We start from the raw sequence: 27,418 nt of genomic DNA on the forward strand, positions 1-27,418 counted from the left end.
CAACTGTAGCTCTGAAGGGGCGAAGCACACGGAACGAGCTGGATCTCTCTCAGATTCCTCTCTCCGCTCTTAACCGTTTCAAATCTCCGGTGCCAAGGACGCCGAGCGAGCTGAGAGTGTGAAAAGTAAAGCCACTTAGCAGGGGAAAATAAGCATATCACATGGAGTGAGTTGGCGTGGCCGCGTTCACGTCGGCAAACGTGTTGGTGATTTGACATCATTTTGCAACCTTCTGCCAAGATTTGATCTATTTTCTTTTACTTTTTTATCCCTAAACCCAAAACCAGCCAGAGTCTGAGTCGTTAAACGTTTTCCCACGACCTTGTTTTTTAAATGACGTGGTCACATGATCTGATCACAGGTACACAAGCTTTTATCACACCTGCACCAAATCTGCAGAGCGTGAAAAAGCAGCAATGTGGAAACAGATGTTCGCTGTTCTCTAAAACCAAATAAACATTTTCTGTGGTTGTTTATTTTCTTTCCTCGTATAAAATCAAAGCTCTTGAGTTTAACTTCACTCTGGGCGATGATAGAGACTTGATGAAGGAGCCTGATATCCAGCCACTGGCTCCTTTTCATCGCTTTGCAGAGGTTATGTTCACAGATGGAAGACATGACGGCATCACACATCCCGCCTCCTCCATGTTAATGAATGGGGCATGGACCAAACTAAAAAGTCAAAGTCTAACATGGTTTCTTTCATTTTAAGTAGAGACTGATGAATGACCAACTCAATTGTTCTGGTAAGTTTGGTTTTGATTCTTATTTTATGCTGTAAAAACGGTAAAACTTCATGATTGACAGCTGAGACCAAGCTACCAAGACTCTTGGCTGCAAATGCGTAAGATGGCGGCGTTCGCATCTGAGATATATGAGTTTCATTACTGGATATTGGGAGGAAGTAGAGACGCGTCAACCATCTTTATATACAGTCTATGATACCGACACTGGCTTTAGCATTTTCAACGCCTATCACCTTGTAACTGATCAGTTAAAGCTACACTTTTGTTCTGAGGCTTTCAAACTACGAAGCACAGAGATATTTCTCTTATCGCCTTCGGCTTCTTTTTAAGGCCCCACAGACGTGATCGCCACCTTGTAGGACGCTTGTGACGGCTCGTGTAGCTGAGAGTGTTTTCTCACTCCGGAGCTACTAAACTGTTCCTCCAGCGTCTCCGAGGTTCATCCAAAATTTATGGAACCATACTTACATTCATGATTCTCCTTTTACTCGTTTTGCTCTGGTGCACATTGTTGTTGTGTTGTTATGTACGTGTTATAATACACTTTACTGCCTCAGTGATCAATAATCTGCACGTGAATCAGACTTTGGGGGATTTAGAGCTGCTCACAGATGATTAAAGGTGTGAGCTGCGTTTGAACCAGGCAGCAGGATCTGGCACGGCGATGAAACAATACCAATTATTAACTTATATAGTTTTTATCAATTGAAATTCAACAGAAATTTATTATATATCGATGTATTTCTTATACATTGTATAGGAGTGAAAAGATATAACACACACACACAATTGGTTTTAATGTTCTCAGATTTGTAAAATGTTTTGCTGTTTATCAAGAGTTTTCCTCCTCCGTCTTTAAACTTGAAAGAAACACGACTTGTTGAAATATCGACTGAAGTTTGATCTTGATCATTTTTGCCGTATTGCTCAAATCAAACAAAAATCTGAGACCCCTTCCTTTTTCTGTTCTTTAACTTTGGGGAAAGGAACATCCAACACGTCAGAGCCCAGAGCCCAAGCCGTGACCTTTTCACCCCATAAGAGGTCAATAGGCTCCAGATGTATCCAGGGGCAAGGGGCGTGACGAAGCTCGAGAAGCAAACACGTTAAATCAATTGTAAAACTGATGGAAACAAACGGGAGCAGGTTCTCTCAAAGGGAACAGCAACCTGCAACATATTGGAAACCACGCCGTGCTGTTTTGAAGAAGCTCCGTTCAGCCACTTAGTCCCTGCTCAGATCAAACGTGAGCAACACTGTTCGCTGGGAAAATGAATTGATAGTAAAAAATGACTTCAATAACTGTGAGTGATAAAATGCGTTGGACAGTTTCATGCAGATTTTTGCAGAGAAGAAGCACAATACAGCGTGTTTCAATCTGTTCAACAGTAGTGGCCGTATATTAAAATCTGAGTTCGCTGCTGTAGCAGAATAAGTAATGTGGCAAAAGGAAGGAGGCCAAGATTTAGTACTGGGAGAAAAAAAGCTGAGAAAATGTATTTTCTTTCTGGGGCAGTGAAGGGTTGGTGAACGCACCGATGTCACTGGAGATTTACAGCTGTCTGTCCGTCGTAGTGTCAGCTTCACCTTGCACATGGTGCGCTGTGACATCTGCCCCCGTTAGCAGCAGAATATCACCCATCAAGAACCTGAGAGGACTCAGCATCCAGGAGCAGTTTAACCTGACGTGAACCGAACACGAGGAAACAGGTCTGGAGTGAAACTGGAGGGTAAAAGTGCAACGGTGTGACGGTGAGCGGGTCAACATGTGCAACCCCACAGAGATGATTAAATTTGGGGTGTGAGGTCAGAGTTTAATAGGCCGCCCTCCAAGGCTCCGTGATGAGCATGTACAACACGAGTGAAATATGCAGGACTATTAGGAGAGCATGGACGCTTGGTCCCGGTGCAATCATCATAACAATCACAGTTTCATGCTAAGAACACCAAAGGCTGTGCAAAGATGGACGATGTTCATCACACTATCCAGAAACTAATCTAAAAACATCCGAACGCTGCCATGTTGCACATTTGGAGCGAGAATCTGCGCCGACAACACACGTGCTCGACCAATCACGGGTCAGTCTCTGTTGTCACGTTTCACCCTGTTCTCCGGGTTTGAACACTTCTGATATTGTAAGAACACAACTCTATAACAAACATACAACATACTGTAGGTATAGTCTAGTAGAATGCAACAAATTCCGTTGTGCAATGAAGGAATCCCTCCATATATCCGAATTACCAAGTGTGTGAGAGGACCCGGCCGTTTGGCTCCATCACGTCACAGCGTGCACGCCATAATCCGACATGCACGGCTGCTCACGGTCACACCAACATGAGTAGTGGGTAGGTGGTTATTACACATCAAACTACACAGAGAGTCTTTACCACTCGGCTGTTATTTTAGAGGCGTCGGTCCTACAATGGCAAATGGAGGCTTCCGTGAAGATGCACACAGCTACAGGTACACTCATCCATTAAAGTACAAAGTTGGAAACTGGACAAAAAGTTAGCGGCAAAGTTGTGCGACGACAAAGGTTGTTATTGTGTCAATCAGTGATGAAGAAGAACGGAACGATCGGAGAAATCCTGCACATGCACTGGATCTATGTCATTAGCACATGGATTTGTCCTGAGATTCAGGTGAATCTGGGGCAGGCTGCTGTGTGGTTCAGCATGAAGATGGATCACACAGGCATGTGGTTGCTATGTGTGTGTGTGTGCACTTGTGTGTTCTGTCCTTACACAATGAGTGTGTGTGTGTGTGTGTGTGTAATGCTATAGCCAGGTTCTAGATAGTTTTAGATCAAAATTGGTCCTCTCTTCTTTCTAAACCATTTTTTAAGGCTAAGAACTATTTTTGGTTCAGGTTAGAATGTAAAATGCTCGGTTGAATTACAATTCAGCCGAATACCTGACTGCATCTTGTGTTTCCTGTGGGTTCGGATGTGGCAGTTCACAAAATGACCCGAGCTGCTTTCTCCCTGGACGATTAAAAGACCAACCTCCTCTACAACGGCCCGAACCGACCAACGTGACAACCAGGACCCCGGACGAGAGGAGCAACCATGAGGTGGAAGCTTCATCCAGATCCACCCTTTGGACGGAGCTGTGTTCAGAAACCAACATTTTCCTACACTTCAGTAAATGGAAAGACATGAAGGAGGCTGCAATTCGTAAATGAAGGGAACCATTTTGGAAATTAAGACACAAAGGACTCGCAAAAGAGGTTACAGGTTTGAACAAGGCAGTGTGAAGAGAGAAAGATAGAGAGATAGAGAGATAGAGCAGAGGTTTGTGTGTGTAGCTTTGAGAGAGTGAGCGTTTGCATGTGTGAAATTGATGCAGAGTATATAGAGAACAGTGTGGGCATGTGAGCATATGTGTAGGCATGTGAGTGCAACTGCAGGATTGTGTGTGTGTGTGTGTGTGTGTGTGTGTGTGTGTGTGTGTGGGCACGCAGGAATCGATCTGCCGGAGCGGGGCACTGCTGGTGCATCCCTGCATGTATATATGTCTTATGGCTCGGTGCGTCGCCGGCTCACCTTCCAGGCAGCAGGTCCTCCAGAGGCCCGAGTGCGTCATCACCTCCTCGTTCTTCTTGCTGGTCTCATTCTCATTGGTGCTCTTGATCTTGCAGACGCCGCGCGAGTACAGCCAGTAGTCTGTCCCCACGGCGATGGTCATCAGGCTGAAGGCGGCGAAGGCCCCCACCGTGGTCAGCAGCATCTGAACTCCGCGGTCAAACACACCCATGTTGCCGCATTCCACGAAAGGGGGGCCCCCTTTCCTCTTGATGTACAGGAAGTAAATATTTGTGAGTTTGCGTCGCCACGCCAGCTCGGAAAACGGGGGTGGGCGGCGTTGGGGGACGACGATAGCGGGGCCGCTGGGGCGGGGGAATTAGGGAGCTCGGGGAAATCGTATGGTTGGTTTTGGGTGGGGGGGCAGCTAACAGGTGAAAATGAAGGGTGAAGGTTCGGGGGTGGAAGGGCGGCTGCTCGGCCCGACGCACGGGTCGAACAGACTTTGGCGAGGATCGCGAACCCTCAGCTACAAAGGTTTCAAAACTCTAAAGTCCTCGAGTGGCAGTAAGTCGCCTTGCTCTGGAAAAAAAACTCTGACCTAAAAACACAGGCTTCTGGCAGATCCCTCAGGAGACCTGGTCTGGGATCGAGGCCTACTTTGTTGAGTTGGAAGGCCTCTAAACGTCAAACTCTGAAAAAGGGCCGAGATAACGAGAAGATGGAGGATGTGGCTCCTTCTCTCTGTGGTCGTCTCGGGCCCGTGTTTGGTTTTGTCCGAGCTGACGACAGTAGTTACATATGTTACAATCCTCACAGCTTCGACGGTGATGTATGGAATGATGTGCACATAGCGCTTGATTTCCTTCCCCACACAGGCCGTCACACGCAGCCTACACTGTCATGCTCCCGCTCACTCGCACACACACACACGGGGACGCACACACTTGCTCACGGAGCCAAACTTTCACCCGCACACACACCTGTACATGGACAAGCACACGCATGCACGCAGCGTGAATTAATTCATACTGAAAAGGGATGGAAACACGTGGGGGTGTGGGGGTGGAGAGTGGTTAAGACACACAGTTGGCGGCCTGATTTCTTTAAAATGGCCCCAAAATAGAAGGCGGAAAAGCGAGAGACCCCCCGACAGATGATGACACCGTTCGGAACGAGCTCCGACTACCTTGATGCAACTCGGTGTGTCTGTGAATTATGGAGGCTCATCTCAGGCAATTCTGAAGAATCGCAGCCATCACATGGATTCAGAGGGGAGAGGGTGACGGGAGACAGGCAAGACAGACAGGCAGGGCCCAGGATATGTGGGGAGGAGAAAAATAAGGACTGGATGTGCTGAAAGAAATGATTCAAACCAGCAGAATCAAGCGCTCCCCAGAAATCAAGGACAGAATGATAAATAATGCCAAATAATCAGCCGGTACCATGACTGCCATGAAGACCAGCCATTCCCTAAGAGATGAAGGGGAAATAAACCAACCAGGGACGATAAACCCCCTCTCCAAATCAAAAGAGAAATAAAGCCAAAGAGAGGAGGGAGAATATTAAGTTATGAAAATCAAACGACAGCCTGCTTGGTTTTCCTTTTTCCTAAAATTCTGGTCCCCAGTTTCCATATGTGGTCCCTAGACCTTTCTCCGGCGACAGAGGAAATCTGCTACGGGGGGATAGAGGCAGCGGCACCGTCGGCAGACCGCGGAGAGAGGGGCGCATCCAGGCGGAGAGGCCGAGCATCCCCGGTCATGCAGCCGTGCGCAGGGACGAGGAGGACGCGGAGGGATGGACGAAGCTTCCCGGAGCGTCAGAGCCTCTCCTCCTCTTCTTCCTCCAGCATCCACACGGTCCTACACGGTTCCTCTGTCACGGCCACAGCGAGGGCGCGCAGCCGTTCACTGTCATCACACCAGAAAAAAAAATATCAAGGAAACCTGCGAAGACAATGGGTTGGTTGGTTTTTTTTTTGTCTTTTGTTTTTTTTTGTGGTGGCAAAGCTGTGGAGGAGGATTCTGTGCGCCAAAAAATGTGCACAATTTCAGGACGAGCAACACATCAATCCTCGGTTCCCTCGTTTTTCCTCCTCGCAGGGCTGAGATAGAAGTGGAGAGAGGAGAGGAGAGGAGGAGGAGGGGGTGGAAGCAGAGGATGAAAAAAAAAATCCACACAAGCACAGAGAGAGAGAGAGAGAGAGAGAGAGAGGCAGAGAGAGAGAGATGTTCCTTGCGCAGCAGCACTTTACGCAAAAACAAGCGCACTGTAAAAAAAAAAATAGAATAAAAAAAAAGAAACATGTCCTTTTCAACAAGTCGCTCGATCCAAGTCACTGTGTCGTGTTTCTTAGCATGAGACCAAAATGTGACTTCATAAATTCCACATGTTCCATCCACTGGGGTTTCTCCCTCAGAGCTCGATTCTGCTCCAGCTTATTAAAGGTAAATAAATATGAGAGGTGTCAGATGAAGAAATGTATCAAGACAGAATGAGATGACGTAAAAAAAAAAAAATAGATCAAATACAAATAGACAAAAGTTTGTACTTAAAGAGATTCCGCACACTTGAAGTTTTCTGGCCGCAAACTGCACAACGAGACTGTCCTTTAATTAAATGCATTTATATGCTGGTTTAAATATCACGTTTCTTATCAAATTATATAATTTACAAGCTGAAAATGGCTCTTCACGCCACCTAGTGTTTCAAACCACCTTGGACCGCGCAGGAGGTTTGTGACGTCACAACATCAGGACGGTAAAAAGGTTAACGCCCTCCGATGAATCCCCAGTGACTGTTCGGGTGAATCTGGAAAACGCTGCGCTCATTTTCAAATCTATGCTGAAACTAAACGGTCTCACGCTCACACCGTTTAAACTGCCGGCTGAGACAGATGTTTGTGCCGCTTGGTTCAAACGGCTCAGAGCGACCGTCGGGAAACTCCAGAGGCAAAAAAAGCCGAGTGTGAGTGGAGTGTTACCTCATATACGAAGGAGATTACTTAGCTTTAAGTTACAGTGCAAATGTGAGAAGAGCAACGATATTGTTTCAAAAATCGTCTCCAAAATCTCCCATATTCAAAACTGAATTTAAAAATAGTTTGATTTAAAAAGAGGGCAGTAAATACTTTCCCCACGTAAACCAAAATATAGCCTCTTCAATGTGTCAGACATTATTCGATCTTTCATATTGGTTGACTTCGGTTATTGTCAGTTTGTTGTATTTAAAATGAGCAGTTTTTACAGTAATATATTGAAGTGGAAATCAACAACTGCCTAAAACTCTAAATACCTGTTTAGGAATAATGATTTCCTTATATACCAAATGACAAAGGTACTTTCTGGAAAATACAGACTTTTAATACATACATTATCATTTTATAAGGTGAAGAAATACTGTATTTTAAATTTGTATTCATGAATTATTCAAAAGGGAATTGGTGGGAAAAAAACATATATATCAAAAAAACTATGTTAAAGAAAGTGATGAGAAATAAATACAAATTCTGGATCTGATCCTTTCTTTGGATCCAAACTGAAATTGAATGGTTTCTGTCTCGGCTCATGTTCCATCCTTCTGAATTCCATTGGAATCACCGAACACAAAAACCACACAAACAGGTGAAAACAAAATAATAACAATACACACACACTTTTCTTTTTTTGCTGAGATGTTCCACAACATGGCCCCTACCAGCTGCTCCGTCGCTGATCTCCAGCTGACAGGGATCAATAAGGTGTCACATTATTATCATCAGTGGGTTTTTATTTGTGAGGGAGACGGTCGTGTGCTTTAATTTCCTGGCGAGGTTGAAGATATACGAGACACAGACGATGAAAGGGCCCGAGTGTGAAACACCTGACCGGGCGGTCAGGGGCTCGCACGGCTTCAGCGGGAATAGATGGGCTCGGTTGTAAAGCTCAGTGATCCGTGCTGTGTATGTTTGACTCTGTCATATGTTTCATATCCCGGCGCCTCGCAGGGACGACAATGACTCTCACTCTGTCAACACACACTGGAAGATACCTCACGTTGTGTTTAGACACATGCTCCGAGGATTGGCACGGCAAACACTGCAGAAATGTGTTATTGTAATGGGTTTGAATATAAATCATGCAAAAGAGATGTAGGTGGAAGTGTTTGTGCTGGTGGGAATCTGGATGATTGTAATCTGGGTACTGTGGCTGGTTCATTTTTTAATTATACCTTTAAATATATTCAGAACTAAGAATACAAATGTTCTTGTTTTGTTAGTTTTATTAGTCACATCCTGTTCGTGGTGGCTGTGCACCATGGTTACTGCTGCCTCCTCACGCCGCGGAGACGGACAGCAGCTCCCTCACTGGACGGCGACTGTCTCCCTCTTGTGATGTGCTGCTCTGGAGCCACATGCTATTTTCATGTAGAGACAGACACACACACACAGACACACACACACAGACACACATACACAAAGCAGGAAACAGATTAACTGGACACTTACCTCTTGATGAAATGGGCTGAGGTTTGTTTTTCAGTTCCTGGTTCTTTCTCTTCGTGGCCTTTTGGAAAAAGTGTGTGGATCCGGAGTTCATCTTTTTCACATATTTTCAGAAAAAATTCCGCTGAGAAAATCAGATGTTTTTTATTAACACCACGTCGAGGTCGGCCCTCATCAACGAAAGCTCTCGAATCTCGTTGTCTTTGCAATTTGACATCAGTGACGGATCAGAAGTAGATTTTACTTCAAGCCAAACAGATGAGGAAGCTCTTTAAATAATAAATTCCATCTGCAATTTAACGCAACTTATATGTATGTCATGTTTATGTGTCGCCATCTGAAAACAAGTGAACAGACTTTCAAATGCACTGTTCACTGGAATCTGGATACTTGTACTGATACTGAGTGGGTTATTATTCCACTTTAATCAACTAAAACTGAAACTAAACAATGAAATGAAACAATAACTGAGATTTTAGTTTTGTTCGACTTAATTGTTGCTTTAATTGCAGCATTTATATGTTCAACCAGGTCAACACAGTTTATCTCTGTCTAAGTAGAAAGGAACATAATTGCAATAGGAAGCTGAATTTGAACCATCTACTAATATGGTCATGAATGAAAGTGAAACCCTAATCTTCACAGAATGATTACATCCTGACGTCAGCGCAGATTGGTGTGGATCCGATGAGTTCTGACGCTCCAGATGTGCGGAGCTCACATCCTACACACACAGCAGTGATGTAGCTGTGGGCTACACAGTCGAAAGGCGAAATCACAGAGGAGGAGCTGACGTTACGCAACATTTTTTAAGATTTTCTAGGTCCCAAAGTTCAGGTTTTTCCACATCGATACGGAAAGTTTGCTCACTGCAGCTTCAGCTAAGGCGGCTGTTAGTGAAGTGCAGTGGCCCGTCCGCCTGTCACGTCCTCCATACATCCATCTAACTTGTTTCAGGGACATTACTGGTCCCCTGTTAAAGAAACTTGGAACACGATTTTGGCATCGTTATAGCATTTTGAAATTACACTAAGTTGCCTGCTGGGGATGCTATAATTAAATGTCAAAACAGTCAGACACAACTGCTGCAGCACCGGTTTGATGTGGATATAATGAGGGAGACTTGTCTGTGGCCCACAACTGTTGTGGGTGATGATACACAAAGTGTTGGTTTTGTTAAAGTAAACCTTCTCTGCTCATATTCCTGTTTGTGGTTTTTAATTTGTGTTATTACTTGAAAATGTAGAAGATGAAGACTTTCGGCCAGTATCGATGTTCGGTTAAATAAAAGCACAGGTTTTCCGCGGCAGGATTTAAACGTTAAGTCCTCCCCACACATGTGAACCCAGAGATTTCCCTGAGTCAACTTCCTGCTGTCCGAAACCCAATCGTGTGGAGTTCATGTCTGAAAGCTGCCTGGTTGATTTTGCTGCCTTGCTGATTAGGGCAAAATGCTCACATGGGTCATTTTACAAGGCAAAGACAAAGGTAAGTGTGATAAAATGATCCTGTAATGATCCAGTATGTTCTGATCTGTACAGTGAGAGGGCCTAAGTCCCTCCGACAGCGCAGCAAGGTACTATCATATTAACCTATCAATCATCCTGGAAGAGCAGATTTTACATCTTTCAAATTTAGTGACGCAGATCCGTTCGCCTAATAACATTTCATACACTGAGTGAATTACAATCGCAGTGACAAATCTGAGATGGACGCGCAGAATGTCGAGTGTGCTTCCAATTGGAAAGCACGAGAGATCTGCAAAGACGGGACGACGCTGCGGATAAGAGTGGGAGGAAGAAAGTAGAGAGGAAAAGAAAAACTAGAGCCGGGGCCCCAGAAAAGAAGAGAGAGAGAGAAGAGTCTGCCATGTTGGCCGCCCTCCCTCCTCCTCCTCTGGGGTCTAGAGGACATGTTTAACATTCCACTCTGCTCCTCCTCCTCTCCTCTCATCCAGCCACAGCCTCAAGTCCCTGCTGCACTCTGGTTACTGATGGCCAGAGACGAGAGCCGAGGCACAGAAAATCCCTTAATCACGACCGGCACGCCATTGTTACCGCATTGTCGCCGCTGCTTCGCATGTTCTCATCCCGCACAAGCGCCGGCATGTGACACGCGGTGCAGTTTGTAAAACACTGTTTGGGCTTTGGGCTTGATCAGTGAAAGTTTGTGCAGGAACATATGATGCAGCAGCAGACATGAGGACTTAAGTTTTGTGTCCTTAAGCAGAGAAAAAGTTGGAGGAATCTACTTGTTTATGTGGAGAAACAACACTGAAAATCTGCGGAGGCTCTTCAAACTGTCCCGGAGGACGTGCATGTGTGAACGCAAATGTCCGAGTGAGAGCATCCGGATTGTCTGCGGACTTGATCCACCTGGCCTCCTGTTATAAAGTCTGTAGAGATCCAGGAGAAAGGTAAAAAAGAGTTTGTGCTGATAAGACCTGACGATGGTGTCTGTGTGTGATCACGTGATCTCCGCAGCGGAGTCGATACGTCACTTCCTGTCCCTGTGTGCTGCACCCGGCTGCTCCACCTCTCGCCTGAGTAACGTGGAGGACTTGATGCTGGTGTGAACGCGTCTGTTTGAAGGTCGGCAGGATTAATGCGAAAAAAACATCTTTGCACGAAACTTAGTGGAAAGGATGAAATATGTGTCTGGGAAGAACCCGTTCAAATCTGGATCAGGGGGCAGATCCAGGAACTCTTTTTTAATTTCCTTATTTCCCAGGGAATAATTCATGAATTTTGAAAAACTCTGGCATATTAAGACAACTGATATCTATGAGTGTGTGCAATTCAATTTCAGGAGACGGTTGCTCCTTGGCAGAGGGAAGCTATTCTGCCTACATCCACCGAGGAGGTTGTGTTTTCCTCTGTTTGTCCGTTACTTAGCATAACTTCAATCTAAGAAGACGTGCTCTGTGTCCCGTTCATTACAGATTCTGTCATGAGCTCACTGTTCCCAGTAATCCAATCAGACTTTGCCATGATCTCAATCATGTTGTTTCAGCCAAACCTTGTTCTTCTCCCTCCTCTGTCATTTCAGTGATTGGCTGCGACTCCTCCTCCCCGATCACCTCCAGTGTCCACTCACATCATCCAGGTCCTCAACATCCTCCAGAGCCCATCAGCAGACGGAGGTTTCCTGCCGCTGTCACACACCCTTTCGACCTGGATGACACCACAAGGGGTCCGAGCGCCAAATGGACTCTCATTTATATCACACCATAGTCTCTCCTGATTGAAATATCATTTCTGTGCATCTGTGATTATTCAATAGCAACATTTCAAAGCCTCATATAGTCAAATACTTGTTATGTCTGATTTATGTGTCATCTTTCTCTTCTTCCCTCTCCTCCTCTTTTCACCTCCTATCCTTTGCCGGCTTTATCCAGTTTTATCAACTAATTTCTCTCTCTCTTTCTTCCGAGCCGTTTTCTCCCCTCCTCTATCTCCCCTCTGTCTTCTCACTCTCCCTCTTTTCGCCTGAGGGCGAGCTGGGTTGTCCTGTTCCTCTCGCTCCCATCGCGAGCTTCCCGTCTGCATGAATGACTCTGCGTTACCTGCTGCAACCTGGCCTACTTCGAAAGTTTCCAGCCCTGCTCCGCTCCAGCGCCACCAGCAAAGTCACAGCCAGACAGAATGAGGTGGTGGGCTGGTGAATTAGGAATGTGGAGGGAGGAACGGGGAAGAAAAGAGTGGAGCAAAGAAAGAAAAATATCTTTTTGAGAGCTCTCATGTTGTGGCAGCACTTCACACAGGACATTGTTTTCAGTGGGAGAACGATGATCGCAGCTTCGTGCCTTTTTCTTCCAGATTCTAACAGAATTGATCAGCTGCCGTAGCGACGAGGACGAACGTGACATTGAAACGTCTTTTAGAACGAGGCCACGTCTGTTTGTTCCTGTAGATGTTTTCCTCTTCTGTGACGTGAAGTGGAATGAAGGCTTCTGTACTCGCATTTACAGTTGAAACATTAAAAAAGATCACGTCCACATTTATTTTCAGACATTACAGAAATCCCCCTGGACAAATTGGAGCATCACCGACACGACATGCTGCTTCTACACTGAATTCAAACGGGTCAGTTTGTGTTGAATCTGCCACATTTCTCTGTTATAACCTCAAATATTGCAAACTGCAGCTTTATTCTAATTCTGGTTTTATTCAGTCTTCACATTAGCTGACAGGGATGAATACATTTTCAACATGTTCACTGTAATTAGTTGGTAGAAATATTGTCTATTAAAGTGCTTAAAATGTTACAACAGACCAGAATTTAGTCCGACTCAAAGGCGTTGGTCTCAGTCCGGATCGAACCGTATCCTGGTGCGTTTCATCTGCAGCGTGAAACCACGTTTTCTAATAGTTCGGACTTTTGATCCAACTGCGGGCAAAGTTGAAACAGCATTAAAGAGTAGAAGAAGATAAAGAAGAGGAGGAGTTGGTTTGCAGGACTGCTCGTTATCTTCATCTCTGACAAAATCAACAACGTGAACCGGTTCATTCAGTTTCTCCAATCAAACCGAAGGACGACTTTTTTGATGCTCTTTATTAATTAGCAAATACAATAGTTGAATCGTCAGACGCTCGCCTGTCAACAAACCAATCAGAGTCAAGTATAGGGAGACGCAGCCCACGTAGGTGATGACGACAGGACGTACGTTTATCAGCTTTAGTCCCTAAATTACAACGAGAAACCAAAACCAAGCAGTTAAAATGGAAACAAAAGGAATAAAGACATGAAGCTTGGTTCAGACCATGTGTGTGAAGACGCATTAAGTTTCATTTTTGTTTTCTACTCTCAGTTGTATCTATTCTTTTTTTTTAATTCAACTAAAGGGATGTATTGACCTGACCTCCTTCCAGGAATCATTTGCATTACATAAATAATACATCAACACACTTGGAATCCTCAAAAGCATAAAGCAGGAGAAAAGAGAGAACAAAGAAAAAGATCAGGAGCAGCTGCTCTTATCTCAGTGTGAACACTACAGAAACACCCGTGTCTGAATAGACAGTTTAATTGGGTTGCTGGTTTTACATGAAAACTAAAGTCTTGAATTCATTCACCTCGTGTGTCTGTACTTTGTGTCCTCCCGTAACTCAGTCCTACTTTCTCACGGAAAAGCAACTTTTCTGTTTAATATAAAAAAGCAGAATGATTGTTTCTATTTGTGTGTTTCTTCTTGATAGTTTGCAGCCAGTGGGAAGTTTCTGAGTCCGGTAATTATTTCTATTTCTAACCCTAACTCTGGCATGCCGTTCCCAAAGTCAACTTTTGAGATTGTTAAATAATAAATAAATATTATTATTAATAAGCCCTGTGATCAGCATTGTTCTGCATGACGAGTGACTAGTCACGGATGAAAAGCTTCATATTCAAGGTCAGGGCTAAAGGTCAACGAGTGAAACACGGGACAATATGTACGTCTCCATTCTTAAGCCATGGACACACTTTAAATAAGCAGATAAGTGTAGGGATGAGAGCAATGAAGGGAAAGAGGGCGAGACGGGCTAATTGCTGTGGATTTTCTGTCCTCCGAGGTATTGTCTCCCATACGCTGCTGTTACAGAGGTGAACTTCTCTCTCCTCCCGTCTCCTGGGTGAACGAGGAGGTCCCAGGGTGGTCCTCCCTCTTTAGAAGTCAGAGTTAATGGGGTCAGAGGAGAACGGAGGGGATAGAAAGACAGGAGTTCAATCAAGATTTGTCTTCTCCTTTTCACCCTTAGTGTTTTTTCCCTATTTTCTCTCTTTCTTGTGTTTAGCACATGTTCGGCTTTGTCCGTCCGTCCTGAACTTGTGAACGTGATATCTCTGCAACACTTCAAGGGAACGTTGGCAAACTTGGCAAAAGTGTTCAGTTAATCTCAAGGATGAACTGATTAGAATTGGGTGGTCAAAGGTCAATGTAACTGTTGGCAGGTTTTTGGGCTGTGATTCAAGAATCCATTCACTGATAATGTGTAAATAATGTCTGTGAAGTCAAAGATCAACTTCACGGGGATCAGAGTTGCCAGGTTCTGCTTTTTGTTTTAGGAAGTTGATGGAAAAAACATGGGCCGCAGATTGTGGTTTTTTGGGCTTTATTTTAAAAACTCTAGTTGCTTGTGATGAATATCTAACAAATAATATCAGAGAGTGATTCGTCCTGTTATAAATCCCCACGTGGGCCGATAATATCATACAACAAAGATTGGGAGAAAGACTTAAAGACTGGATACGACCAAAACTCAAGAGTGAACGAGATTCACAAAATCACAGTTTGACACTTTTACTTTCTTCTCACACTGTTACATCATATGGAGCAACGATGACAGACCTTTCACACCATCATAAACCAAATAGACATTATAGTTCGCACATGCCAATACTCCCCATGTAACAGGTGCATACGTGATGATGAAGTATTCATGGTCTCCAGAGGATGAGACATAAGTACTTGACCTGAAAGTATGGCACTAAAAAATGTCTAAGTATCTTGTATCTTGAGTATCTTGAAGATTAAAAGCCTGATTGCCATAAAAACTATTTTAATATTCCAGACCATCAGGGTGTCCCTCTAATGCCAAGGTCATGAAACTGGGCAGATTGAAAAGGAAGTTGAACATAAAAACTGACGATGTCTCAATTTCTAACAATCTAAATGTTCCCTGTTCTTTATGCGTAAGGTAAAAACTTTATTACTGAAGTAAAGCTCTTGGTATTTTGCACCAAATGTTTCTTCTTGATTTAGATTCACAGCACAAGATATTGTATAGCGCCTCTCATTGGTGGGTTGAATGGTTGGTGTTATGGGAAAGAGTGACCTTGACGCGTACCTCTGTAAATGAACACAAAGTAAAGAAGCTTTTATACCAGCCAGCTTTTATATGTGTTGCCCTCTGATCTCCCTGCAGACGGGGGTTGTACTTCAGAAAATACATTCCCCACAAGTGAAAGAACAAATAACATTATTAATAGTGATTTAGATAATATGCATAATATGTCCTGATGAATCTGGATGACTTTATTTTCCTCAACATGATAATAACTGATCCCTGTGGAGAAATGTGTTCATTCCAGCAGCAAAGAGCAACAGGAGCCGATAGAGGCTGAATGCACGTAAAATAAAATGTGAAAGTGAGTACGTGAAAGTAACTCGAAACCTAAATGACCTCCGTGCTTTTGTCCTTGTGTCATGTTGTCATGCTCTACTGTGTTTTACCATTCCGTGCAGCTGCAGTGAGGAAAATAAAGGTGCTGAGTTTAGGACTAGGCCGTGAGAGCCTGAAGAGGGACGACCAAAACCTCTGAGGGCTGGTCAGCAGCATCAGATCCCGGATCCTGTACACTGCTCGACAAACACTGCTCCAACGGGTCTCAGGGATCAGGTCCAAGCAGCCTCAAATCGTACAGTGGATACAGGAGGAACTGGAACTCATGCTGCTTCTGGTAAAACTTTCACAGAGCTCCATTTCATCCATCCATCCATTTTCTTTATCACTTTTCCTTGAGGGTCGCAGGGGTGAGCTGTAGCCAATCCCAGCTGACACACTGGGTGAGAGGCGGATTCACCCTGAACAGACACAGAGCTTTTCAGACATCAACACATCATTATGTCATTTTAAGTCACTTAAGTTCTCACACTTTTGAGTGCAGGTAGCAGTTAACAGATCTTAGAAAGCAGATGCAACCTAGAGGAACACATTTCACTCCTTCAGATAGACTGATGGAAACGACCACCAGTGAGAGATTGAGTAACTGAAGTTAGCGGAACCACAGCTGCTGCTCCAGATGTGACGTCAGGACTCTGTACAGTCCTCATCCTGCCGCCTGTGGTGAAACTGCATCTTCAGGGCATCCTCCACTGACCCTGAAGTTGACAATTTAGCAGCATTTTGAAAGTCCTTTGGTTGAGGTCCACCTTTACCCACCTCTCTCTCTCTCTCTCTCTCTCTCTCTCTCTCTCTCTCTCTCTCTCTGGAAGTTAAAGGGCCAGCGGAGCCTGATTAGAATGCAGAGGAGGACGGCTCTGCTGCAAATTGAAAACATATTGATTCTCCTCATGCTCGGTGGGAGAGGGGGCGAGAGACAGAGGGAAAGACGGAAAAAGACAGGTTGGGAGAGAGAGAGAGAGAGAGTGAGGGAAAGAAAGAGGGAGAGAAACGAGGGATGATAAAATCTGGTGATGAAACAGTCAGGGCAACAAGACAGTTGCCCAGTGCCAGTGTGTGTGTGTGTGTGTGTGTGTGTGCGTGGATTCGAACCACATGCATTTTCCCACATACTAAGACAACATCCCATGGGTTGAGGGCTACGGTCACCATGGCAACGGGGTCAGGACAGGCGGCCCCTGCGCATTTGCGTGCGAGTGCATCTTCTACATGTGAGCGCACGCTGTCGTGTCCAGCCGTGGTGGGGAGAGGCCGCGGGATGCCGATGAGAGAGGACAGCGCATAACACGTACAGATGTGCTGACTGCACAGTTTCCATGGGAACAAGCCCCTCCACCACCTCCCTCCCTCCCATCAGCACCACCACCACATCACCCAGCACATCCCTCCTCCCTCCATCGCTCCTCATTGCTCTTGCAAAAGCCTGACAAGCTCCGCTAACATGTCTCGCTGCGTCTTTATGTGTGCCCGTGCATCCCTGGCGGAGCTCTCACATCAGCCGCAGCTCAATCTATCTTGCTCTGAGTGCACGTGTCAAGTCCCTGTAAGTGTGTGTGTTTGTGTGTGTGTGTCCGTGTGTGTTATGCAGATTAGTATGTGTGACACGGTTGTCTCATTCTTTAATCAAGGGTGAGGGCAAGGAAAGGAGAGTGTGAGGAGGTGGACTTTATCAAACAGAGTGGCTTTCTGTCTTGTGCAGAGGAACAACACACACACACACAGACACACACAGACACACACACACACACACACAGCATTATTACTGGGCAGACAGACAATCACAGACATAGCTGCTACCCTGTTGACAGAAACTGATTTATTGCATGTGTGAGTGTGTGTGTGTGTGTGTGTGTGTGTGTGTGTGTGTGTGTGTGTGTGTGTGTGTGTGCGTGTGTGTGTTATAACTACCGGAGCTCATCAAAAAGCCTCTTCTTGTCTTGTCTCCTGTACAGAAGCTGCCATCATATGGTCGTTCACTGCCACTGCTCAGTCACTTTGAAATGTTGTTGGCAAGTGGTGAGAAATCAGTGCGTGTGCACGTTACATGCATTAGATAGAACGTGCACAGTCCTGCATTCAAAATTGATTCCAAAATGATTTTCTGTGTGATTAACACCTAAAGTATCATATATATGTGTGTGTGTGTGTGTGTGTAGAGTTTTAAATAGAGTTGCATTTGGAGCCTTGATTAACCAACAAATACAAGAATGTTCTGAGAGGTCTGGAGGGCCCCCTTCTGGTCAGTGTTTTTAATGCAAGCAACACATGTAATATTGAATTAAAATTAACTGCAATGTCTATCTGCTGATATTATTATTATTATTATTATAGTATAGAAAGTATTAATAATGATTGCTCACAAATAGATCTCGTTAAGTTTTAGAGTATTTAAATCCCCCTAGTTTACTCATTTATTTCATTATCAGTTCTTGTTGATTATTATTATTATTATTATTATTATGAACTCAATTGATGTGTTTATAATGTAAAATTGTCCGTCATGTTTCCAGGCAACGTAAAGTAATATACAGTAAGTCTAGGTTATTATGAGAGTATATATTGAGAGAATATATAAATGAAAATATATAAGCAGTGTTAATAGAAACCTTGGAATAAATAAAACTCTATGAGAGTTTATAAACGCCTCATGCTGGTTCACGACAGTTCCACAAACACCCAGCCGTTGCGCTTTACGGCAGCCCGTGTCAGTCTCCAGCAGCAGTCAGAAGGTGAGTTAATGGACAAAATAACACAAATTACACTTTTCCTGTTGTTCCACACACTCGAGTCGAAACACAATGAACTGACGTGTGATTTAATTCCTTATATTGTAGTTTGTTCTTTCTCCGGCGCTGTTGTTAGCTCCCCGGCTAACAGCTAACAGCTAACGCCCCTGCTAGCTAAACACAATTCACATGTTAGCTGTTGTTAGCTCCCCGGCTAACAGCTAACAGCTAACGCCACCGTTAGCTAAACACACTCACGTCAACACCTCAGCTGTTAGCTTAAACTCTGTGGCTGCAACTTGTGAGGAAGTGGCTGCATGATTTTACAGCTGATCATAAAACAGCCAACACAACTTATACTCATGATACACACATTTAATAGGAGATTAAGTATAAACAGCGCTGTGCAAAACTTCATAATGTTTTTAATTTTTTAATTCTGTGTCTGTACTCGATCGCTGTGTGATTTTTCAATTTGCTTTTAAATTGTTTCCTCCTGTTTTGCCTTCAATTGTCCACTTTAAACTAAGGCACCTTGTAACTGTGTATTGAAAAGTGCTATATAAATAAAGACTATTATTATTTATTAAGCATGTTGTATTCTTGTGCGTTCTCACTCTGATTATTTCAAAATTCACTATGCAACATAACAATAAGCCCAGACCTCGAACCCCTTCAACTTAATGGAGTCGGTCGAGGCTCATATTCAAAAAAACCTGGATTACAAAGTTTACACAGGGTCTGAAAAAAGTCTAAACAAGTCTAAAAGTCAATATTCTGGAAAAAAAACTTTGCTCAGTACTGTACATGTAGAAATATGAAGTAAAAATACAACCAAATGCATCACAAATAAAGTACTAGACTGATGTAGACTGAATTTTCTTAATTATACACATTTTTCCTAAGGTACTACGTAGAAAATACTACTTGTATACAGTTTTTAAGGTACTTGGCAAGTGCGTTGTTCCAAGCATCTTGAAGAGTTCTCCACAGTTCTGAAGTCTCAGTGTCTCTTCATGTAAACCCACATTGACTTCAGGAGTTTAAATCTAAAATTCTCAAGCACCTCAAACGTTTGCACGGAGCAGTTCAAAAGCGCTTCTTCACATATATGATCTGATCTGTTGTTTAACACCATGCAAGCAAAACAAAAAACAGACACACACACACACACACAAAGACACAAAACTTGGAGGGAGTCACTGTGACTTTCTGTCTGCAGACTAACCATCATTCTGTGTTTGACCTGCTCAGGACATGCGTATTGGGCTGCCCAGTGCAGAGTCACTTCGAGGTGGATCCTTTAAAGCTTTAGCTTTGGTGAGTGTGCGGAGCAGGATTTCTCTAACTCACATGTACTGAACTCTGCTTATTCTCCAGAAATGATCCGGAGGGGCTGTATGTGAGAACATAGATATCTGAGTCAGTTGCTCTAGATACTCTCCAACCTTTTTCCTCCCAGCCCCCTGGTAAAATGTTCAGAGAATGACCCGGTGAACAAGTGGGTGTGTGGATGACGTTTCTAACACATGACGGACACAAAAGTGAAAACTCAGGATGAAAAAAATATGATTTCTGCAGTGGAATTAATACGTCATGTCCTAAATCCTGTATGCTCTAGCCAGACACCCCCCCTCGCCTGACTGTTCCGGGACATTTTTCTCTTGTTGTGAAAAATCGGACCCGTGCAATCTTCTGCCATGTTCTTGTGAAAGGCAAAGTCCAGATGATGTCCAGACCCAATTGTACGAACGTCTAAAATGGCTTTGGTGGCCTTTTTCATGTTGTGTTTTGTGGTCACACGTTTGACATATTGTTGGAATTCACCCTCTTCCTCCTCTGTGTCGTCCTCCTACAGACGTCGCTCCTGAGTGTGTTTATGTTCCAGCTGCTGAGGACTGTTGGACTGAGGGCGTTCTCCATGGCTTCTGAGACGTACACGTCAGGCACACACTCTGCAGCTTTTGTCAGCTGTCCCAACGACACCGTAGCTAAAGATCTGGCCAGGTGATACAAGAAACATCATCTTAAATTTCTTCAAGATGTTTTATCTCGCTTACTTAAGAATAAAGTGATTTCTAGAAATACCTTCTTGACGAGACTGACTGGACATCTCGTCTTCAGTCGACAGGATTCTTCGTTCTTGCCAGTTCTTTAAAGCATTTTAATTTGTGGCTGATTCCATCTTTGCCTCAATCTCACAGGGGGATTGTGGAGAGGAAACTTGCTGCTTGTGTCAACATTGTCCCGGCAATCAAATCGATGTAAGTCATGAGACGGCTGCTTTGAGTGTGTCGGGATGGAAAGAGTGTTTTTAATGAAAGTATTTTGGCAGACACCACTGGAAATAAATAAATGATTTTGTCCCGTAACATTAGCGCCTAATTAAATCAATTCACTTTGTCTCATTTCTCCAGATACGAATGGCAGGGGAAGATCGAGGAGGACGATGAGGTGCTGCTGGTGAGTGTTGACTAATAATGCAGCTTTTCCATTTTCATACCCCTCTTGATTTGTGCACTAGGTGGAGACAAAGTCTAGAATCAGACAGACCAGATGTCTTTTGAGGTGCAAACATAGTCCCTGTGAGAGATTAGTGCTCTGCTCCAAATCATTGTGCCTGTGCTGAAAGACAAGGAGAGAAAAGCTGATGATGTGAAAAACAAAAGTGTGTCATGTCTGAATAAATAGAAATGAATAAAAAGCAACAGATGTGACTCAGTAGAAGCAGCAGCGAAACAAAAATAGAAGGAATAGACAGGTATTTATGTGTGTGCAAAAAAGTCCGGATCTAGTGAATTTAAATGTGGCTTCATGAGGCGTTTTGGTTTTCTCACAACACGACTGGCAATGAGGCTGATTACTATTCTAGTTTGAAATGGGACTAATACTAGATTGTGCTCTCTTATGGCCTAAATGTCTTGCACATTTATCGAATATTTATCAAATATTTATATATGTGAGTGACAAAATCACAAAATCCGAGAATGTTTTTTCAATATAGCACATAATGAAGTGCAAAAAATTTCGCATATCATCCAACGTGAGCTGAAGTTTGTCAAGTTGACCCCGTGTTTCTCTCCTCGGTCAGATGATAAAGACGAGAAGTTCCAAGGTGCCTGCTCTGGCTGAGTACGTCCGGTGAGTCAGTTTTTTTTTAGAAACATAAAAAAAAGACCCTGCTCCAACCAAATGTCTTTATTCTAGAGCACACAGAGGTGGAGCTCTCTCAGAATCATCGTATTGATCATCTGTTTCATTACCTGCTGGGACTCATAGAATCCAAGAGTAGGGATTTAATTGGTGCTGGTCACATGTACTGTGGCCCCGGGCTGTGCACACATTTGTCTCATTACGGCTCATTGTCCTGCTCAGCTCCAACCATCCCTATGAAGTGGCCGAGGTCATCAGCCTGCCGATCGACCAGGGCAACCCGCCTTACCTCAAGTGGATCGGAGAGGTCGTTCCTGAATCCTGAATGAGCGCAGGCTGGAGGATGGGGGGGGGATGTAAAATTGAATCTGAAACAATGTGAAACACACCGAGTGCTTCAACAGGTTAGACACACTGAGCGCTACCATCCAAATCTGTTATGGTGTCATCAGGTTGTTTTCTTTAGAAATGAATAGAACTCATGTTTTCTAAAATGAAAGCAATGATTTGAGGTTTCTTTCCCACGGTATCTTTACCACTAGAGGGCGGCCTTCATCCCTTGTTTAAACAGTTTCACATCAAACTGCTTCAGCTTTTCCTTGTTTGACCTGAAAATGTTGAAAGTGAACAGACATTTGTTAAATGTTATTTCAGTAGCATTTGGAAAATAAAGCAAAGGATTTTTTTTATTTCTTCAGTTCTTTGTGAACAACATACAGCTGAGAGGTCACAAAGAGAAATGTTGCACAGTTACATACATGTCATGATATTACATACTACACACAGGCAGGTAATGTGTGCGGTAGTTGAAGTGAAGTACAATTAAAAACTGTAAACATTTATTCAGCACACTCGCTTTAGTTCTTCACCAAAGTTCTCACAACACGACTGACAATACATCTCAATACAAACACTGGTATGACACACTGGCCTTTATACAGATTTCACTAAACACCGCAAAAAACACAACAATTTCAACCATCAAAACAAATCTAGTGTCTATATTTGTAGTAAATATCTTTGCTTAAATGACATTTTATGACGTTGGGTCTTCTAAGAATTGAATCAATGTAAAAGCCCAAATAAGAAAGGATTCTCTCAACTCTCATGGTGAGATTATTCCACGTCTAAAGGTTTAAATCTGTATTATCTTCCTTCGTCATCTTCATTTTTATGTTTAATAAGGATTTATGTTGAAAATACACACACCTAAATCTACATGCAGTTCACAGCACAACATTTGAAAACAAATTCATCTCAAAAGGAAAGTCAGGAGTGATTGTCTCTGGAGGTTGTTGACACTTGAACTCAGCAGCTTATTAAACACACAAATTCAGTGTCTCCTTCAGAAGCTCCACCCACAACATTAATGGCTTCACATTGCCGAGGAAACGACACGTACAACCGGGCCAACTGAGCCAAAGAGAAATGTGTTGGAATCGCATCAATAGCGTCATTAAGAAGAAGTCGGAACATTTTCCTCAAGTTCTCAGGAGGAGCTGTGTGTCTTATTTACAACAATAGCAACACACTGTACTTCATAATACTTTTGGCAATTTTCTTTGTCTGTCAGATATTTAAACGTGTTCTTACTATCTATACATCACATCACATTCGTCTTACATTTCAAAAAGACTCTTTGTCACAATCTGCTGTTCTTTGTAATATTTCACATCCGATTCAAATGTCTGTGAGAAGCTGTTTGGATGGCGTGTGCCGAACCCTGTCACAGATAACTGATTTCCAGCACAGAGCTATTGTCCAGGAATTCTTCAGGCTGTGACCGGCTGTTTTTCATTTTACTGGACTCAGGAGGACCGGAGCCGTGACCCTTTCCCGTCAGTTCTCCGTGTTTCGCGCTCTGACCAGAGTGTTCCGGCTCAGGCTTGCCCCTCTGCACGACCTGTGTCCTTGAGCCCTCTGTAACGCCATCTTCTGACATTTTGCACATTTCAGTCATCTGTATGGCCCCTTCTGTCCCATTGATTTCTGCCTCCTCTTCGTCACCACACTCCCTCCTTTGATCATTGCTGGCTCCTTCACGTTTGTGCGTTTGAAGCACGATGCCGCCCCACTCCTCCGTGGGCCGCCGTACCTCCGTGCAGGCCCTGTCATTCTTCACCCTGCGTGAAGTGCGGCACAGGGCCTTCCTGAAGCCTCTCTTGAAGTTGTCAGACAGAAACCCGTACAGTATGGGGTTGGCACAGCTGTTTGCATACGAGAGCACGACAACGAAGAAGTAGAGCCCCCTGAAGTCCCCTGGCAGGACCACCAGGAGGTTGACAATGTTCAGAGCATAGAACGGTAGCCAGCAGAGGACAAACACCGCCACCACAACAACGACCATCTGGGTGATTTTACGCTCCGACTTCCTGCTTCGAGAGGATGAGGCCTGCACCCGCTTGCCGACACTTCGCACCTTTGAAATAAAATCAGAAATAAAATAGAATTAATCAAAAGTCATGGTCACGACAAATATGAAATAGCGTTACTGGTAGAAATATGTTTCTTAACTTAAAATCTTTTAAACAGGAATCAAAACCATTTCCAGAACCAGCATCTTCTCCCACTTCACAACTCGGCATCATCAAATCCAAACATCTGTGTTCCTGTAAATGCTTTACCTTGATGACAATCAGCAGGTAGCACAAGCAGATGACCAGCAGGGGGCAGGAAAATCCAACAGTGCACGTGTACACGATGAAAGATGTCTTCCACACCTCTGCTGGCTCCGGCCACACGATGCTGCAGTTCCCATCGTCCTTCAGCACGTCAGCAAATACCACCACCGGCAGCACCACCACAAAGGACCCTGCCCAAACTGTGGCACTGATAGCCTTGGCCACGTGAGGGCGTCGCCACCAGGAGGAGCGGATGGGGTGCACCACAGCCAGGTAGCGGTCCACGGACATCACCGTCAGGCAGAAGATGCTGGTAAACTGGTTGATGGCGTCCACCGTCATGACCACACGGCACATTAGAGAGCCGAAGGGCCAGGACAGCAGGGCGTTCTGCACCGCCAAGAAGGGCAGACCCAGCATGAACAGCTCGTCCGCAATGGCTAAATTGAGAATGTAAATGTTGGTGACTGATTCATTCTTGGTGTAGTTGACTATAACATGGATGACCAGAGTGTTTCCCACCAGGCCGACGATACACACTATCCCATAGATAAGAGGAATGAAAATTCCGGCCAAACCGGGCAGCGATTCAGGTTTGGTGCCGTTGTGACTGGAGTTAAAGAGCAAAGTGCCGTCAGTTGGTGAGAAGCTCAGACGTGGTTCAGAGGGAGTGGAGAGGAACAGGAAATGGGAGTCGGCGGGGACAGAGTTGTTGGTCCAGGTCGCTGTCGGAGCTTCCTGAGGCAGCAAGGAAGCTTGGATGATCTCCATGCTGGCGTTAAGGACTATGAGGCAACAGAAGTCGATAACATCCCATCAGGAACAGGTCGACGTCCCTGAAAGGCAAAGCCAAGTAAGTTTCATTTACAAAGGTAAAATCGAGCGTGATTACGTATTTCATTAAGAGTGTAGTTTGAGGTTTTACGAAATACTCTTTTACGAAAGTTATAAGTGTGCATTAAGTCTCAAACTCTCTTTAACAACATTAACAAATCAACCAGAAGTCAGTGAAAGGATTGAAAAATATCACTCAGCACTGTAGCTGCACACTTCTGCCACAAGAGGGCACCTGTGCAACACTCGTATCAGTTGTTGTATAATAACAAACTGTTACGTGTCAGTGGTGTTTATTGGCATATTTTTTAACCTTTGCAAGAGCCTGGCTAACACCTTCCCCTTGCTTCCAGTCTTTATGCTAAGCTAGGCTAATTTCCCCTTGGTTCCATCTCGTAGATAAAGATGGACAACTCGTCTCCACGTGTCAGCCACAGTAGTATTTAGGTCCCGTTGATACATTGGACCAATCGTGAGTCAGTCTCAGCTTTTTATATCATCAAGCAACTAATTAAATCCAAATTTATCAGGAACATGAACAATGGGACGAACCTCAGTGTGATAAGAAAGGACCTAAACTGACAGAAACCATTTTTTGCGAAAATGTATTTGAAGTGTACTTTGACTTTTTAGATTGTGCCCATGTCCCATCCACTAACATGGACAAGGTATTTATGACCTATACTGCAGCCGCCCACCAGCTCGCGATCGAGATGATTTGGCTTCACTTTTGTTGAGTTGTCATGTTGTCTATCTTTATACACAGTCGATAGTCGGTCTCAATACTTGTGAACAGATACAAGAGTTGTGTCAGTCTTCACAAAGTGACTCGACATATTTCTTAAATGTTCAATATTCAAGATATAATACAGATAATTTTTTAAAAAGCTGCCGCAACCACTTTTAGGCAGAAATAGAGAAAGGACGATAAAATTAAAATGCAGAGACAAACTGAAATGAAACAAAATTTGAAAAGAGTTGGGTCCAATCTCCGCCCAGTGGCTTGTAGAATACTAAACTACTAATCAATTCTCCTTCCGTCACAACAAAAACAAGGCAGCATCAGAACAGAAACATAACACACTTTGTTCTATTAGACTTGTTTATGAAGCCATACTGGCCTCTTAATAACCACCACGTTGCACGAAGGCACAGCCTCATCCGCCACGGCGATGGCTGCTAATTGGTGCTCTGTCTGGAACAAAATGAACTGACCTATGGAGGAGAAATAATGGAGACATGTTCTCCACAACCTAAACTCAACGGTGTTAACGAGGACGAATAATTTACAGTGATGCAGGAGAAGATCATGTGGGATAAAAGAAAGAAAGAAGCAAAGATCAGCTTAACAAACTAAGATAAATACAGGTTGGAAAGTCTTTTCTTTGGGGTTTTTGTCTTTTATATTTCCATAGTTTTTGTAATTCAACCAACATACATGGAAAAAAAACAAATTGGAACAAACAAATGCCGTGCACAAATATCAGTTTTTATTAGGTAAGGTAAATTAACACCTTGTTTTTCTAAATCATTAAAGGTATTAAAGGTATATTAAAGGGCTTTTAATGAAAAATACAAATAAGTTAGAAATCATTAAGGTCTCCCTTACACAACACAACACACACACACACACACCCTCCTGATTACACCCTCCCATCCTAATCTCTGCAGCACACAATACGAGTAGAGAGCTCGTCTCTCTTCCCAAAAGGCATCACCTCTTTTGTCTGCCATTCTATAACCAGGTTCGGTGAGAAAACCTGGTTGCTATGGTGACGGATGCTCCAAACAAGGCCCAAAAGGCTGTGCATTGAGAAGTGGAAGAGATAAACAACATAGTCCAAATGATTGCTGATTGAACAGCCAGAGCTCTTTGCATTCAGATACAAAGGCGACAATGACAAGAACTGAGCATTGTGTGTGTGTGTGTGTGTGTTTGATGTGAATTTGTGCATTTCAACTCTGTCCTCTGTGCATCTGCTGAGTGCAGATAGGTTCTAGGACGTCTTGCAGGTAAAATGGATTTTCCTTTCTTGTTGCTATTAATGCTTGTTAAAAATTCCGAGTAAGTATATTTTCCCAAGTCAGAAACTAAGTTGGACCATTAACTAACAGAGTCTAGATTACAGTGATTCCCAGGAGGTTATGTTTTCATTCCTCTGTTC

General features: G+C 43.8%; 3 protein-coding genes across 3 annotated transcripts in view; 1 reads left to right on the forward strand and 2 right to left on the reverse strand.

The window, feature by feature from the left end:
- The window catches only part of LOC118115639 (voltage-dependent calcium channel gamma-2 subunit), a 46,953-nt gene extending 42,324 nt beyond the window's left edge, over nt 1-4,629 (reverse strand). Inside the window, exon 1 of the mRNA XM_035166942.2 lies at nt 4,295-4,629. Coding sequence (XP_035022833.1) covers nt 4,295-4,505 — 211 coding nt within the window. The 5' untranslated portion in view covers nt 4,506-4,629. The remainder of the gene's footprint in view (nt 1-4,294) is intronic.
- Nucleotides 4,630-18,563: 13,934 nt separating this feature from the next.
- Nucleotides 18,564-22,485, forward strand: LOC118124291 (protein CutA homolog). Its single transcript, XM_035181925.2, has 7 exons — nt 18,564-18,648; nt 19,900-19,965; nt 20,504-20,652; nt 20,850-20,909; nt 21,063-21,108; nt 21,737-21,786; nt 22,021-22,485. The coding sequence occupies exons 2-7, from the start codon at nt 19,903-19,905 to the stop codon at nt 22,121-22,123; spliced, it is 471 nt and encodes a 156-aa protein (XP_035037816.1). The 5' UTR covers nt 18,564-18,648; nt 19,900-19,902; the 3' UTR covers nt 22,124-22,485.
- A 64-nt stretch (nt 22,486-22,549) lies between these two features.
- LOC118124275 (somatostatin receptor type 5) lies at nt 22,550-25,271 on the reverse strand. The gene is made up of 2 exons (XM_035181924.2): nt 24,423-25,271; nt 22,550-24,217 (listed from the first exon to the last, which is right to left on the reverse strand). The coding sequence occupies exons 1-2, from the start codon at nt 25,188-25,190 to the stop codon at nt 23,525-23,527; spliced, it is 1,461 nt and encodes a 486-aa protein (XP_035037815.2). The 5' UTR covers nt 25,191-25,271; the 3' UTR covers nt 22,550-23,524.
- Nucleotides 25,272-27,418: the final 2,147 nt, after the last annotated feature.

This window comes from Hippoglossus stenolepis, chromosome 2 (assembly GCF_022539355.2).
Source record: "Hippoglossus stenolepis isolate QCI-W04-F060 chromosome 2, HSTE1.2, whole genome shotgun sequence".
Taxonomy (NCBI): Eukaryota; Metazoa; Chordata; class Actinopteri; order Pleuronectiformes; family Pleuronectidae; genus Hippoglossus; species Hippoglossus stenolepis.